This window comes from Ranitomeya imitator, chromosome 1 (assembly GCF_032444005.1).
Source record: "Ranitomeya imitator isolate aRanImi1 chromosome 1, aRanImi1.pri, whole genome shotgun sequence".
Classification (NCBI taxonomy): Eukaryota; Metazoa; Chordata; class Amphibia; order Anura; family Dendrobatidae; genus Ranitomeya; species Ranitomeya imitator.
Window position 1 is genome coordinate 225,605,391 of NC_091282.1, and position 17,910 is coordinate 225,623,300.

At 45.8% G+C, this 17,910-nt stretch overlaps 1 protein-coding gene across 1 annotated transcript in view; it reads left to right on the top strand.

Annotated features, from left to right (window-relative positions):
* P2RX6 (purinergic receptor P2X 6) overlaps positions 1-17,910 on the top strand; it is a 71,898-nt gene that overhangs the window by 49,903 nt on the left and 4,085 nt on the right. The window contains exons 9-11 of the mRNA XM_069754313.1: positions 1,719-1,812; positions 1,896-1,961; positions 5,161-5,238. Coding sequence (XP_069610414.1) covers positions 1,719-1,812; positions 1,896-1,961; positions 5,161-5,238 — 238 coding nt within the window. The remainder of the gene's footprint in view (positions 1-1,718; positions 1,813-1,895; positions 1,962-5,160; positions 5,239-17,910) is intronic.

The following is a 17,910-nucleotide window of genomic DNA, read 5'->3' on the forward strand; positions in this document are numbered from 1 at the left end:
AGTATATACGGTAATTCTCATGTTTTTATTTATGTTAGGAGCATTAAAGGGGATGTCCAGGTATGTAATGAGTCTGCAGTCATTCTTTGTGACTGCAGACTTCTGAATTCTCACTGTGCCCACTGCACGCTGCCTGGATTCTCTCGTGCCGGCGATTTACATACATGCAGTCACGTGCTGACTAGACATTTGTGGTCTCACTCAATGAAAATGAACTGAGCGAGGCCGGGCACGTCTAGTTGGAATGTGGTCAGAAGTATACAAATCGCATGCTTGTGCTGACATGACTGTCCACCGGCAAGGGAGAATCCTAAAAGTGTGCAGTGCATGCGTTGTGAGAATTCAGAAGCTGCGATGTCAGGATTCAGCTCTGCAGGTTCCAGTAGTCGTCACATGGACTCTTCACTCACATGCGACTTTCATACTTATGGTCCTGTGACAACGAGCTTCTCTTCTGCTTCTCTCAGTTTTTCACTGAACATTGAGAGCATTGGGGAGAGGAGCTCGTGGGTACGAGACTAAGTGTGCAAATCAGTTATGTCCTTGGGAAGGGGGGGGCGCCAAAATGAATTCTTGCCCCGGGTGCCAGAAAACCTAGATACGCCTCTGCTGGTATGCTAATGCGAGCGGCGATTACCGGGTCCGGTAGAGGGATGTCTGTGCACAGTGCAGCACAGGCAGTGAGGCAGGGACTGAGTGTGTGCACAGTAGCCTGGAGCCTCATTATCATAGGAATATGTCAGTTAATAAATTGTTTTTCTAAAGTTTTATAGTGTAGTTTTAGGTCAGGGAGAGATGTTTAGGGATGAGCTAGCATGGTGCAGGGACAGGTAGTGATGCCTACTTGCGGACATGTTCAGCACTTGCGGTTTTGCACTTGCGGTGAGACAAGAAAACATTGCTAGCAGCTTTTTTTTCCATTGCTGCAAGTACCGCATTTGCCGGATCGCGGCAAAACCGCAAGTGCCGCACATGTCCCCAAGTCCCATAGGGAATGAATGAGGCCGAACGCAGTGTTGCCGTAAGTGATCTGTTACACAGTAGATGCGAAAAAATTGTTGAATCTGCTGCAAAAGGCTACTTTCACATCAGCGATTTTTGCCAAAGTCACTGTCGATAGTGTCATACTCACCAAAGGGGGAGGCAGCACTAAAAGTGCCTAGGGCAGCAGAAACTCTAAATACGGCCCTGAGTACACAGCTCGCTTACAAAATGATGGCGATTTTAAAAGAGTTGTCTCAGATCAGACATCTGATTTCATATAAAAGCCACCATGGGAAGCAACACCGTGGCAATTTGAATAGGAGACAGATGTGTAATACCCGGCCACTACACCGTAGATGGAGCTGTGCTGTACAGCTCCATAACTGGTTAGTTCCAGCTGCCGCTGACACCAAGAACAGCTAATTAGTGGGGGTGCATGGTGTCCCACTTATCAGACATTGGTGACCTATCCTAAAGATAGGCCATCAATGTTACAGTAAGGGACAACCTCTTTATGTTATCCAATGAAGTCCACAAGTGCCAAAGTGACCCAGATGGGTGCAGTCACAGATTCTTTAGCAAATTCTTCATAACAGGTTTTTCTTCCAATACAAAAAATTCACACCAAAAAGGATTGTTTGGCTGGCAGATAGATGAGGGGAAAAGAAAGAAGGGGAGCGCTGCTTATCTAAAAATGATCAGAGAAGACAATTTTATGTTTTATTACCTTGTAGAACGGCAACTTATTATTGGGATCGAGAGAATCAAGAATATAGAGATCTCCTAAAGCTCTACGGGATCCGCTTTGAAATATCTGTGACAGGAGAGGTTTGTGTTTGCATCTTAATTAAATATTAATAAGTCTTGACCTTATATTTCAACTTTAATGATATTTTGGCTTTTATATTTAGGCAAGAAAATTTAGTATAATTCCAACAGTCATAAGACTTGGAACTGGATGCGCCTTCTTGGGAGCAGTGAGTAATTACATTGACTATATCACACTTCATGCTTTCAAAGAACCTGAAAAATGTATCTACAGTACGAATTTTTACAACCTTCATCTGTTATACAATCATGTACAATGACACCTGTAAATACAATAGTATGAAATTATAGGATTAATGAAAAATTGAAAAAACTTCTTAATACGCCCTCAACTTAAAGAGTAACTAAACTTTAATTTTTTTGCATAATGTTCTAAAATTATGAAAGTTTGCAAATCACTTTATAAGGACATTTGTCTTCATTTCTGTAAAAAAAAATGCAAATCCCTGTTCTATTTGCCTGCCTTCATCTGCACTGATGTCAGAACGTATTCCTTTGGAGTGCTGGTGCTGTCAGTGAAAGGGTAGCTCAGCACCTGTGTCTCACTAAGGCCGGTTTCACACGTCAGTGCCTCCGGGAAGGTGTAGTGACAGTTTTCTCACATACCAGAGACACTGACACACATAGACCCATTCAAATGAATGGGTCTATGCAGATGTCAGCGTGTTTTAACGGAACGGGTGTCCAGATGAAAAACGCACAGACCTGTCCGTTTTTATCCGGACACACGGCCCGCCAACCGTCCCTCACACGTGCACATGGAGAACAGTGTACACTGTCTTTCGTGCGCACGAATGGCCGCAGGGGAAGCAGTGCTACTCTAAGCCGCTGTTCCCCTGCTTGTGGTGCTGAAGCCAGCTTTCATCCATTTTCCCCTGCTGTGGCGGCGAGCAGCGCGAGAAGGGGACAAAGAATGAAAGAAAAAACTGTCTTGGAGTCCCCCTATATTTTACAACCAACCCGGCAAAACTCACAGGTGCGGGCTGCTATTCTCAGGCTGGTAAGGGGCCATGGATATGGCCCCCCCAGCCTAAAAAAAGCAGCCCGCAGCTGCCCAGAAAAGGTGCGTCTATTAGATGCGCCAACTCTGGAGCTTTGCCCGGTTCTTCCCACTGCCCTGTAGCGGTGGCATATGGGGTAATGAGGGATTAATGTCACCTTCCTATTGTAAGGCGACATTAAGACGGCTTAGTAATGGAGAGGTGTCAATAAGGCAGTTATCCATTAATAATCCTACAGTTTTTAAAGGGTTAATAAAACACACAGTAAGAAAAAAGTCTTTTAATGAAATATAACAATATACACAGGTTTTCCATCTTTATTCTTCTGCCATTCCAAGTGAAGCCATCGATCTTCAGTAATAAATAATAAAATAAAAAAAAACAACAATATACCCATACCTGTCCACCGTACAGTCAAGTCCCACGCCGTAATCTATATCTATCGGAATTTACAGTTTACAACCGCTAGAGCTGCTAATGTGACCGCTCTGGCTGTAAACGACTGGGAAATTAATGTAACGCTGGGAGCAGAGCAGAGGTGAATATCCGTGCAGTCAGGGCAGTGGGACAAACTGGGCAAAGCTCCAGAATTGGCACATCTTTTCTGGGCAGCTGTGGGCTGCTTTTTGTAGGCTGGGGGGTCCATATCCATGGCTCTTTACCAGTCTGAGAATAGCAGCTCGCACCTGTGAGTTTTGCCAGGTTGGTTGTAAAATATAGGGGGGACCTCACATTGGTTTTTCTTTCATTCATTCTCCCGAGCAGGGGGAGAAGGGATGACAGCTGGCTTCAGCACCACACGCAGGGGGACAGCGCTTACTGCAGCACTGCTTCTCGGCTGCCGTCTGTGTGGTCCTGATGTGGCACACGGGCGGCACACGGCTGCTGCACGTGTGCCACAAGGATGTGACACACTGACACGGATATCTCCGGTACCATGTTTACCGGTACCAGAAATTTCAGGACATGTGAAACCGGCCTAACTGTGGGGATAATGTAGAGAGCGTAGAGGGCTAGCACTCGACTGTTGTGAACGTGACGGTGCCAGTGAACGGAGCCAAAGGTTCCATCAATCATGAAGTCAAATAATCCCAATATCCCCTTATGTAGTGCTGTCTTTAGATAAATCTACTGAGCCTTCTCCTGTGCTTTTACACAGTTTGTGTCAGCCATTGCCACTTGGCTACCAACGCTGTCTTCGACTGCCAGGATCTCCGCCACCAACGAATGTGAGCTAAACTCGTGTATACCTTCCCTCTGGCTAGTGAAATATTAAGGAAGAATCATAGGCAGGCTTTTGTTGATCCTATACCCTGGCAGCTATACCCATATTTATTGTTCAGCCCTACACTACGACTGCAACTTTTTCGCTATATGTCTGGCTCTAGCAATAAAAAAATATCTATTGGACTGTGTTTTTCTGTGTCTGGCTTATATCCTCAGCGACACCGTAGATTTATCTAAAGACAGCACTACATAAGGCGATATTGTGATCAAGCCCACAGGTTGGCTGAAACGTTTTTTGCCTATCGCTCCACCACAGCACTGCTCCAATAAATCTTTTCACTTGAAAGAAACATTTTCTATAGTACGAGTGCAGTGATTATATGACTTCATAACTGTGGGGATAAGGCTACGTTCACATTAGCGTTGCGCCGCGTGCGTCGTTTTCCGACGAAAATCGGACGCACAGAAAATGCTACATGTAGCGTTTTCTTGCGTCCGACGCTAGCGTCGGAAACGACGCACGTGGCGAAAAACGCCACCAAAACGACGCACGCGTCCCCTATGTTAAACATAGGGGCGCGTCGCCGCTGCGTCGCCGCTGCAACAGCGACGCACATTGGCGGAACGCCAATGTGAACGTAGCCTAAGCTGCGACAGGAGATTGTTGTGATAAGGCCACGTTCACATGTTCAGTATTTGGTCAGTATGTTACATCAGGCTTTGTAAGCCAAAACCAGGAGTGGGTGATTCTGATAGCAATGCTCCTGAAGGGAGACAGCCTGGGGAAAAGGAGTTTTGAAGTCACTTAAAAAAAAAAAAAGTTTCTTTTTTTTTTACAGGAATTAAGACATATCCCCTAATAAAGTGATTTGCAAACTGTAATACATTTCCATGGTGGAAAAAATTATAATTCAAAATTAAACTTTACTTACTCTGTAAATAAACTGCTTTGGACTTGAATTGTCTTATTTTGAATTACAATGTGTATTATGCTGCAGCTTCATTAGAATTGATCCAATTTGAACCAGTGAGTTTATAGGTCAGCAGTGTGGCTCGTTATTTTGAGCATTTGTAGAATCTTCATTAATATTGTAGAATAATTATTATATTCTTGTTGTAGATTACGCTTCTTTGTGACCTGATTCTCCTATATTTGAACACCAAAGCAGATTTCTATTGGAATTACAAGTATGAACAGGTAGGTTAAAGGTTGAAGAGGTTGTCCGGTCTTAAATTGTAAGTGTGCAGTCTTTGTATGTGACTGCAGGCTTGTGAACCCTTACATTGCATGCACTGCATGCTGTGAAGATTCTCTAGTGCCGGGAACGGGCAAGTGTGCGAAATGCATGCTCTTAGCCACATTCCAACTAGAGCGACCTCGGTCAATTCAAATGTAAGTAGATGGACATACTGCTCACATTCCCCCTTGAAGAAACCAGTAAAATTTTATGTGATATAATTTGTAATTTGCATTAAAGGTATAAGTAATATTGGTAGTGTGTGTAGTTTTACAGTAGAGATAATGAGAGTTAATGTTTAGCATTATGGAAAATGAAAAAAACCAGCACCAAACAACTTAAAACATACTTGTGATGTGGCTGCAGTGCAGTGTAGCGCAACCTCCACCAGGGGGTGCTGGAGAGGGAAGAGACACCGCACACTAAGGCTAGTTTCACATTAGCATTTGCATGAGCTGCGGAGGGCTGCGGACTTCCTCTGTGTGCCGGCCGCATGCAGAAGTAGGCGGAGCCAGCAGCGGAGGTGCGGCCGAGGGCGGGGCTTCACTGAGGAAGTCCGCAGCCCTCCGCAGCTCATGCAAACGCTAATGTGAAACCAGCCTAACAGAGCAGCAACCCTGAGCAGCTGCACAGGTGTCACAGGTAACGAAAGAGTAGTCAGACGAGATGAGTCAGAACCTGTCAGGAGCAGAAGTAGCAGCAATACGCATAGTCAGAGACAAGCCAGAATCAGAGCCAAATGGGAGCGCGGTATCCAAAACGTGAGACGTAAGACAAAGTTGGGGTACAAGCCAGAGAATCAAAGCCGGTCGGGGAACATGGTATCAGAGATGGAAAACAAGAGTCGGGGTTCAGAGATAAGGCTGAGTCATACACTGCAGGGAAACAACCAGATGAACACCAAATCAGGGATAGCTAACAGGTCTAATACAAATATGGGAAGTCAGAGGCAGAAGGATCACCAGGGTATACGGGTCAGCTGCTCTAGCTTGGAAGCATGAACTATCACTGACGCTGTCCAGCAGACTGCAGAGGACTTAAAAAGCCCTGCCAGCCTCAAAACAAGGCTGAGGAGATTAAGCCCCGCATGACCAGTCCTGAAAAATGATAGCAGAAAACAAACCCCGAACTGGATCATGACAATACTTTTTCAAGCTTACTCTGCGGACTAGCAGTGTGCGGCTTGCAAAATCCCAGGCGCAACACCTGAAACAATCAGCGTCATACAAAGTCCAGACCAAAGAGGAAAGAATAGGTGGCACTCTGGGATGCAGTAAAACAATCCTTTCTTTATTCAATGCAAGTAATACGTGGTGCAGGGGAGCAGGTGCAGCGAAGGACCACCGCTGTTTTGCGTCAATCAGATGCTTCAATGGATCTAGGTATGATGCTGGACCCATTGAAGCATCTGATTGACGCGAAACGGCTGTCTTCCTTTGCTGCACCTGCTCCCCTGCATCCATGTACTAATGTTTGGGATTAGCCCAGAGTGGGAGGGGCTAAATTGAAGGGTAAGTGACAATTTCCTGTCAGAGTCAGATAAGGCCTAGAGTGCTTAGAAAGAGGAACGAATGAATGTCCATTGTTAGCTGTGCCGAATTCTCGGGTGTCCCTAAAGTGAGAGGAGACCGAAGGAAAGAGATTGCGAGTTCCGGAGCAGAAGTGACTAAGAGACAGAGTGATCTACCAGAGACAGGTCCTGGGAGAGATTAGCAGAAAGGTCCAGAGCTTATAGCTTGAAGTTAACAAGCCTAGACCGAACAGAGTAGTGAGATGAGTAGAAAGCCCCAGAGACATCCAGAGCGTCAGCATTAGAGAAGAAAAGTAGCAGCCATGCCGGCACTCTGAGGTGAAAGAAGAAGTGGAACCATGGTTCTATTAAAGGGCTCTTGCTAAACAGGCCTGTGGAATCAAGCTGAGTTGTGATGGAGTAGTGAGAAATAGTGAATATGGAGGACAAGTAGAGAATAAAGCGAAAAGGTGTAGAGAAAAAGAAGGAAACTGCTTCAAGTGTTAAAGGAACAGTTCATAAAAGTGTGCACCCGCTATCTCTTGTACAGTATATATATCCCACCAAGTTCCTGTTCAGTAAAAAGTTTATTTTTGACTCGTGGTCTTCCTCATAGAACTGTAAAACACCTAGCTTGGACAAAGATCATGGATGTGATCCAAACACATTGCTTATCATCTCTTGTCAACCGATCCGTCCTGTAGCAGTCATGTTTTAATTCAAAGATCTATTTATATAATTGCATTAAATTGTCTGTCATCCACTTCTGTCTGGATGTCCATGAATCCCACAATTCACCATGCTGCACTTTAAGTATGCTGACCGCCATATTGGAATGCCCAAGTGATGGGTATTCAAATATGGCACCCGCTGGTGGTGCCAGGCCCTTGCACAGTACCACCAGCGCATCATCGCCGGATCTTCTGGGTCAGTGGGGGAGGGGAAGCAGCAGCTGTCCATCATACTCACCTGCTCCCGATGTGTCTCTGCTTCTCTGGCGCCGGCAGCTTCTTCCTGTGTTCAGCGGTACGATGTGACCGCTTAACATAGGAAGAATCTGCCGGCTCCCGGAGACCATCTGTCCGTAAGAAGCAGGGACCGCGCCGGGAGCAGGTGAGTATAAGGGGGAGGGTGAGCAATCCGATATTCACCTCTCCCCGTTCCACCGCAGCGCGCCGCTCCGTGTTCCGCGTCCTCTGCCTGTTACGTTCAGGTCAGTGGGCGTGATGACGTGTTTAGTGTGCGCGCCGCCCTCTGCCTGAACAGTCACTGCAGAGGACCTGGAAGACGGAGCGGCAGCTAATATCACAAGTGCCGGGGGCCTGCTCAGAACAAGAGGTGTGTATGTCATTTTTTTTTTACTACAGCAGCATTATATGGGGCACATGTTTCTATGGAGCATCTTATGGGGTCATAATCAACCTTTATGCAGCATTATATGGTGCACATTTTCTATGGAGCATCCTATGGGGCCATAATCAACCATTATGCAGCATTATATGGGGCACATTTTTTATGCAGCATCTTATGGGGCCATAATCAGCCTTTATGCAGCATCTTATGGGGCCATAATCAACCTCTATGCAGCATTATATGGGGCACATTTTCTATGCAGCATCTTATGGGGCCATAATCAACCTTTATGCAGCATTATACGGGGCACATTTTCTATGCAGCATCTTATGGGGCTATAATCAACCTTTATGCAGCATCTTATGGGGCCATAATCAACCTTTATACAGCATTATATGGGGCACATTTTCTATGCAGCATCTTATGGGGCCATAATCAACCTTTATGCAGCATTATATGGGGCACATTTTCTATGGAGCATCTTATGGGGCTATAATCAACCTTTGTGCAGCATTATATGGGGCTTGGGGATGAGACAATCTCAGCTCTGCAAAGCCTGCCCCCATCAGGACGTCACCACCCTCCCGATGCGATAGCAATGGGCCTCCTTTTTCAATAAAGGATTTTGTATTATTTTTTTTAAGGAATTGGAACATTGTTGTTTTTTCCACCTTGTCCTGGCCTGCACAGGCGTAGCACCCTCACAGCACAAGTCCACACTCCCAGCCAGAACCCCCAACTTCATGTAACATGCCGGGATGTATAAGATGAGTACCTTGCCCACAGCTACCGCCCCGCGCTACATTACACCTTTCATATCATAGTCATTATTAAAAACAGACGCACCAAAAAAATAAATAAATAAATAAAATAAAAATAAATAAAATTAATAAAAGAGGGTATATATATATAGTTGCAGTGATTGGTGCTCTATGAAGAAGTGAAAAACCACTATGCAAGAAAAAAACAAACCCAACCAATATATGGATAGCCAGAATAGCACCAAGCAGATAGTAGATATAAAAATGTCTTTATTAAATATTATTGGCAAGATAAAAACAAAACATTTGTGTGCACAACAGGACTAAGGAGCAATACATATAGTTGTTCAATGAATTCAATAGTAATGGCCGACCCAATTTATATATAAAACAGTACTTCCCACAAGTGAAACTTTAAAGAAATGTGCACTCACTCGGGTCTGGAGAAACATATTGGCAGGTCAGTTTTAGCATTTAGATGACCTAGCAAAAAAGCCAAACAAAAAACAAGTGTGGAATTGCACTTTTTTGCAGTTTCACTGCATTTGGAATTTTTTTCCGGTTTTCTAGTACATGGCATGGTAAAACCAATGGTGTTGTTCAAAAGTACAACTTGTCCCACAAAAAATAAGCCCTCAAATGACCATATTGACGGAAAAATAAAAAAGTTATGGCTCTGGGAAGGAGGGGAGTGAAAAACGAAAACGTAAAAACAGAAAAAAGCTCCAGGGGTTAAGGGGTTAATAGAAGCTGTTAGTTTTGCCTTAGTAATGCACTTAGCATGTCAGAATATTTTGTAAACCAGTATATTTTGTATACGCTGGGTCGGGAATGCAAAACTCATGCACAAAATTTTAGCGTCTATCAGAGCACTGAAGCTGTCAATCATGGTCTATGGGGAGGCATTGGGATTTGTTTGCTGGAGAGAGCTGGGCCTGTCATTTGAGTTCAATTGTGCACAAGTGTACAAACTAGAATTTTTTACTTTCTCTACACAGGTTTGAGCCTATGTGCACACGTTGCGGATTGGTGTGCGGATTTTTCTGCACTGTTTTTGCAAAATCCGCAGGTAAACTGCACTGCGGATTACCCACGGATATGCCGCGGATTTACCACGGTTTTTGTGCGTTTTTTGTGCGGATTCCTATTGAGGAGCAGGTGTAAACCGCTGCGGAATCCGCACAAAGAATTGACATGCTGTGGAAAAAAACAACGCTGCGTTTCCGCGCGTTTTTTTCTACAGCATGTGCACTGCGGATTTTGTTTTCCATACCTTTACATGGTACTGTAAACTCATGGAAAACTGCTGCAGATCCGCAGCGTCAAATCCGCTGTGTATCTGCAGCAAAATTTGCAATGTGTGTGCAGCGCCCCAGAGACCTGGTCGTTGCAGTAACGTCGCTCTGCCACTAAGGGGAGTGATGGTACGTCTGATGGCACTAAAGGAGTTCATCTGACCAGGTATCACCAGCACACATTACACTTCACACTCCGGCCACTAGGGGGAGCAAAAGTTTTTATTTATTAGGCCACTCCTCACACTGGTAAAACTAGGGGTTGGATAGGAAGTTAGTCAGAAGCTGACTGGGTTTTGTTCAGGCAACATCCCGTGGCAGGGGGTGTTGCGGGGGGAAGATTCAGGGGGGTCCCTGTCGGGTATGGGAACCTGGCAGGCACCTAGCGACAAGGATAGAACGTTACGGAGCCGCGCCTGCGCTATCTGCGGCGGCATCCAAAGAAAGGACACGAAGCGAAGGATATTGTGGACAGTGAGAAACGAGATCAAAGCACAAAGGAGAGCCAGTAGGAGTCGTGCCCGGAGAACGGCAACATCCTACTGAGGCGTGTAGCCGGTGGCCAGAACGCCGAGGAAGTAACTGACTTTATGCCTTACTTCAAATACCGCAGGACACTTAATTACAGGTTGGCTGTCTACCTTACATCACCTAAGCAGACACAGGGGGCAACGCGTGGAGAGGGGCGTCTCTAGGGTCCCGGAAGAGCTCCGAGCCTTCCCGTCAAATGGGTGCGTCCTAGCCATAACAAACCTGGGGGACGGAGAATAGAAAGAACGAGAAAGAACTAGAAAGAGCGAGAAAGAACGAGAACAGAAGTTGTGAGGACTATCCCGAATGCTCAGCAGGGAAGCACTACAACACACAGGCGCTAGTGGTAGGCAACGATTTCCACCTGCAAAGGGAACTCTGGATGTGCCTTTGGACCGGCCGGTCTCAGACAGCCCTGTTAACTGTGCTCTGGATTGAGGATCCTGAAGTCACCAGTAAAGAGGTAAAGAGACTGCAACCCTGTGTCCTCGTTATTGTCTGCACCTTACATCATCACCACCTACACTACTGGGAAGCCCTGGGGACTCACTTCACCTGTGGGAAGGTAAACCATCTAGCTGCCATCACATCACCCCAGTGGACCCCAAGCAGCGTTGGTCACCCTGACCGAATACCACAGGTGGCGTCACAAAACCTTGACAGACTTGTATCACCTTTCATTGGACGCCCCTTAGCAGGGTCACGGACCGGGTCCAGCCACCGTGACATCCCCAGAACTGAGCCAGCAGAGGAACGGTACCGAGTAACCCGCGGCCCTGCGTCTGGGAGCGCTCCATGTACACATAGCCTGAATGTTTCCTTCCCAGAACTGTAATTGGTTGAAAGATGAATCAACTAACTGAAAATGTTCAAATTGATGAGAAAAGTGCTGCATGGAAGGAGAACAGCATGAGGAAGACCCCTGGAAGCATCTCTGACTCACAGATTGCTTCTGAGAACAATGGTGTCACACTTTTACTCCACCATTTATGCATCTCTTGGCAGGAAAAACACAGCTGCAAAAACGCAACTGAAAAAACATGCGTTTTTGGTGTATTTTTGTCACGCCTTGGTGCTTTCTTGCCCTGTGTTTTTGGTTGATTTGAATGAAGTCAATGTTAAAAATGCAGGACAAAAATGCACATATAATTGACATGCTGATTATTTTCTGCACCAAAACTGCAAGTCAAAAATACTCAATGTGCGCATGTGATTCGCCCCCCAAGGGCCGTGGGGTACTCGGTACCGGGTCCTTCGGTTCACTGGGGGATGTCACGGTGGCTGACCCGGTCCATGGCCCTGGGACGTCAGTATAAAAGGGAAAGATTTTTAAAGGGATAAAGTTTATGTTCATAACGCCACCTGTGGTATTCGGTCAGGGTGACCGACGCTGCTTTAAGGGGTCTGCTGTGGTGATGTTATGGCAGCTAGATAGTACACCTTCCCACAGGTGAAGTATATCCCAAGGGCTTCCCGGTGTGTAGATGGTGGTATGGTGAGAGGCGCACAGAAGAACGAGGACACAGGGTTGCAGTCTCTTTACCTTAACTGAAGACTTCAGCATCCACAGTCCAGGGTACCAGATCACAGAGCAGACAGAGTCCGGCGGGTTTGGAGGCAAGTCCAGAGTTCCCTTGTCCAGGTGGAAATCAGTAGCCTTCCCTTGCGCTGTGGTGGTGTAGTCCCTTACTGCCTATGGCTTCACATAATGGTCTCACAAGTGCGATGTTTCGCTCACTCTGTCCTCCATATAGGATAGGACAAAACCCGTATGACTGGTGACTTGAGCCTGTTTATAGGGTCTCTTAGATAACCCGGCTCTGTAGGTGTCACCGTTCCTCCTGGGTGTAGGTGCGGACAGGTAACCTGCAATTAGCTGTCCTGACGGTCTCTGAAATAAGGCGTAGAGGTCCTTACTCCCTCGGTGTTCCGGCTACCGGGATGTTGTGCCTCAAAAGGAGACAGCTTGAGCAGGCCTGGTCCCCTTCTGGTATCCTCTCCTTTGGTTCAACTTCCTTCACGCTCACTGCAATACAATTCTGTCTTTCAATGTCTCTTTCTGGGAGCTGCAGCTCTGAGGGCATGCACAGCTCCATTCACCTTCTCTCCTCCTCAGACTCTGGTCTGGAACTCCCTCCAGAACTCCTGTCTAGAGCTCTGTCAGGAACTCACTTCTGTCTGGAACTAACTAACTTTCCCTACAGACTACCAGTTATATATATGTGGAGAGTGACCTAATAGATAGGAGCAGAAGCTCCCCCTGGTGGTCTGGAGTGTGAAATGTATTGCATGTTTGTGATACCTGGATGCAGTTATCCTTCTTTGCCTCCAAACGTAGCATCAGTCTCCCCGAGAGGAAAGCAACACCACTGTGATGACCAGGACCCTGGGGCGCCGCACATGATTGTTTAGGTTTCTCATTCACTTTGCTGGCATCAGGGTTTGCTTCTGGTTGTCACAAATCTGTGCCAAAAAATGCATCAAAAACACACCCAATCTGCAACGTGTGCATTCTGCCTAAAATTTTAAGCTAATTTTTGGAGCCTAAGGCTGCTTTCACACATCAGTTTTTTGCTGTCAGGCTCAATCCGGCGAATTTTTTAAAAACCAAATCCGTTGCAAATTGTGAAAAACTGATGCGACGGATCCGTTTTTTCGCTGGATTCGACCAGCTTATCCGGTCCTTGGGGGGGGGGGGGAGAGAGACCCCAGAATGGAAAGTGCATGCTTAGTTTAAAAAAACGGAATCTGTCTCCGGATTCCATCATTTGACGGATCCGGCCACATAGAGTTCCATTATAGCAAACGACAGACGGACGTTACTACGTTGAAAAAAACGGAGAGCGACTGATCTGGCGAAAAATGGATGAAACGTGAGGCCATCCGTCGCTAATACAAGTCTATGAGAAAAAACGGTACGGCAGAAATTTTTGCCAGATCCGTTTTTTTCAAAATTTGCCAGATTGTGCCTGACGGCAAAAACCTGATATGTGAAAGCAGCCTTATATATTAACAAAATCTACTGAAGAATATGTTAAACTGTAAGTAATATAACACCAATAATTTGAACACGTTTTTTGAGGCTTATGTAGCAACTAAATCTACCCAAGAATATGTAAAAGTCTATGGATGAGCAATATATTATACCGATCGATTTTTTTTTTTTATCAATTTATTTTAGGTTTATATAGCAACGAACTGTACCCATAAGATGTAATACCCTATGGATGAGTGATATGATATCAATATATTTTGAACAAGTTTTTTGAGGGTTATATAACATTCTTTGGAATGCAATACCCAGGATAATTCGATTAATCCCCAATACCCACAGTTTTAAGGGTACCCTAAAAACGCATTTCTTCAGACTAGCCTACCGCCTCAACACATTTACTTAACTATCCCTGTGTTACTCATTCAAAATTTTCACCGTAACCAGGTTCCTCATATCATGTCCTAATACCCTTTATGCATTTAATAGCTTTTTATGTCTATACTTTTAGGCCGGGATCACACATACGCGAGATACGTCCGAGTCTCGCAGGTGAAAACCCAGCTCTGGCGCCGGAACTCCAGAGCAGAGCATGCAGCCGCACAGCAATACATGGAGCTGCACGCTCCGCTCCGGAGTGCCGGTGCCAGAGCTGGGTTTTCACCTGCGAGACTTGGCCGTATCTCGCGTATGTGTGATCCCGGTCTTACAGATTGTTACCATCCACCTTTCGTGTTTCCCCTATTTCGTCAAAGATTGTAAGCTTGCGAGCAGGGCCCTCATTCCTCTTGCTATCTGTGGATTTATGTGATTATTGTTATGCTGTAATGTTTTTTATTGTCCGTACAAGTCGCCTCTAAAATGTAAAATACCGCGGAATATGTCCGCGCCATAAAAATCAAATCATTATTATTATTATTATATACCAATACAATGGAATACAGAGCACGGAATACCCTATAGGTTAGCAATATAATAACAATACCGTATATACTCGAGTATAAGCTGACTCAAGTACAAGCCGAGACCCCTAATTTTGACACAAAAAACTGGGAAAACTTAATGACTCGAATATAAGCCTAGGATGGAAAATGCAGCACCCAGCGGTAAATTTCAAAAATAAAAATAGGTACCAATAAAAGTAAAATTAATTGAGATATCAGTAGGTTAAGTGTTTTTGAATATCCATATTGAATCAGGAGCCCCATATAATGCTCCATATAGTTCATGATGGCCCCATAAGATGCTCCATACAAAATACGCCCCATATAATGCTGCACAAAGGTTAATAATGGCCCCATAAGATGGTCCATAAAGATATTTGCCCCATATAATGCTGCACAAATGCTGATTATAGCCCCATAAGATGCTCCATAGAGATTACAGTAATAAATATGTGGCTCCACCCCTTTGGGAGTGGAGTCGGGTCCATATTCATTACTGTAATGAGCGGTACCATGTGACCACTCAACACAGGAAGAAGCTGTCAGCGACCGGAGAAGCAGGGATGTGCAGGGACCGCGCCAGGAGCAGGTGAGTATGATTAGACATCTGCCGCTCCCCCTCCCCTGCCGACCCCTGGGAATGACTCGAGTATAAGGCTGCTTTCACACTAGCGTCGGTACGGGGCCGTCGCCATGCATCGGCCCGACGTACCGACGCAAACTGCGAAAAAAATGAACAACGGGGGCAGCGGATGCAGTTTTACAACGCATCCGCTGCCCCATTGTAAGGTCCGGGGAGGAGGGGGCGGAGTTCCGGCCACGCATGAGCGGTCGGAAATGGCGACACGAAGCACAAAAAAAGTTACATGCAACGTTTTTTTGTGCCGACGGTCCGCCAAAACACGACGCATCCATCGTACGACGGATGCGACGTGTGGCCATACGTCGCAATGCGTCGGCTAATACAGGTCTATGAAAAAAAAATGCATCCCATAGGCAACTTTGCAGGATGCGTTTTTTCTCCCAAACGACGCATTGTGACATACGTCACACAACGCTAGTGTGAAAGTAGCCTAAGCCGAGAGGGGCAATTTCAGCCTAAAAAAATGGGCTGAAATTCTCGGCTTATACCCGAGTGTATACGGTAACATTTTGAGCAATTTTTTTGAGGCTTCTATAGCAACATGTACTCCAGACCACGGAATAGTCTATGGGTGATCAATATAATAACAATAACATTTTGAACATGTTTTTTGAGGGGTTTATAACAACAAAATGTATCAAAGAAGATATAATACCATATGGGATATATAGTACACAGTGTATAATGCAGCCCCATATAGTACACAATATAATGCACTCCTGCCCATAGTCCTTGATAAAGTATAATGCGGCCCCATAGAGTATAAAGCAACCCCTGTAGAGTATAATGCAACCCCCATAGAGTGTAACGCAGTCTCCATTGAGGATAATGCAGCCCCATAGAATATAATGCAGCGCCATATAATATAATGCAGCCTCAAATAGTATAATGCATACCCCATATTACGACAGTATTATGGCCACCATGTACTCACTGATTTTTCAAACACACAAACAAAAAAACATACTCACCACTCCTCATTTCACCGCTGCTCTGGTGTCTGCAAAGCGTCTACTCCGCAGCTCAACTGCTTGACACAGCGTGGTGCATGATGAAGTGATGTCATTGTGCCCGCTGAATGATTTAGAAGCAGAGGGGAATAATGGGACAGGGGGGGTTACCTAACTCTCTCTCCTCCATAATTGATTTCAACTGTATCAATATCTAAGATGCTGATATAGTAAAATGGGCAATGCAGGGGGGGGCAGAGCCGGTGCTTGCACTGGGCACCCCTGACTCACAGGCCCCATAACGGACACTGGCTGGGGGCCCCTGGCCCTAACGCCGGCCCTGGCTCTGAGATATCACATTGAACATGGAGAGTGAGAAGGAGCAGGAAGGTGTGCAGGAACTTCTGTAGGAGGTGGGGGAAAACCTGATACAAATAGATCCAGCAATCCTTGGCGTCAGGAGCACATGCGCCGTGCCAGGGTGTGACTCGGCCCCAGTCTCTTCAATGTTCACCCAGTGCGCCATCAGGGAAATGTAGCATCCCTGGCCACAAAAGCTTGTCCACGTGTTGGTCATTAAGTCTACAATACCAGTAAGTGCGCTGTTAAGGGTCCGGGTGATGTTCCTGGGCACAAGCTTGTACAAGGCGGGAATGTCACACTGGGAGAAAAGTGGGAGCTGTTGACCGAGTACCAAGGGACGGCTACCCCTTGAGTTGGCGGAAATCCTCTGGTAACTGTTCCACGGTAAGCAGCTTGGAAATGTGCCCATTTAGCATTTGGGCCTGTGGGTGGCTGGGAATTTTCTTTTTCTTTCCAAGGTCTAGGGTAGGGACAGCTGAATGCTGGGCTGGGACAAGGATTTGGAAGTGCCCGATGATGGTAAATTAAAATGTGCAGGGCAGGAGGCATCTGCGCCAGTATTTTGAACAGAGGAATGGGAAGCACTTAGCATAGGGAAAGAGGCAGTGGCGTCACCCTATGGCACCAATTGTGTACGCAGGCATGCTGCCCACCGAGTCAGGTGCTTAGATAACATGTGCCTGATCATGCGTGTGGTGGTTAGGTTCTTAGTGGTCAGGTTCCTGCTGGTCTTTGCATGGCACATGTTGCAGCAAATGGCCATTTTGTTTGTTTCAGAACTCTTTAAAAAAGTCCCAGTCTGGGGAACACCTAACTCTTTGACAGAAAAATTGCCTGCCTTCTCAAGCCACTGCCTCTTCCTGTCTGTATTGATGCTGCCGATTTCTCCTCGTCAGCAGCGCTGCTGGCCTTGCTCTGCATATGTCTCATCATCTTCCTCCTCCTTATCACAAATTTGCCGTTCCCCACTGTCATTTTCTTGTGCCCGTAGCTGCTCTAAGTTTTGTGCATCATTAAACAACTTGTTGTGTCCCACTTGGAACATGCAGGTTGAGGGGCCACAGTCAAGAAATGTTGTGGTAAACAGCTCCTCGAAATGTCCTAGTGTGCAATCACTAGTCTCCTGGGATTCAGCATGGTTGGAGGAAGGAGGATCAGGGTGAGGATTAAGTGATCCAGACTTTAGGCTGGTCCAAGTGTTAGGACCGAAATGTTAATTATAAAGATTACTGAAAAAAAAATATTTTATTTACTACAATTCTTTTGAGTGAAAGTATTTTTCTACATATT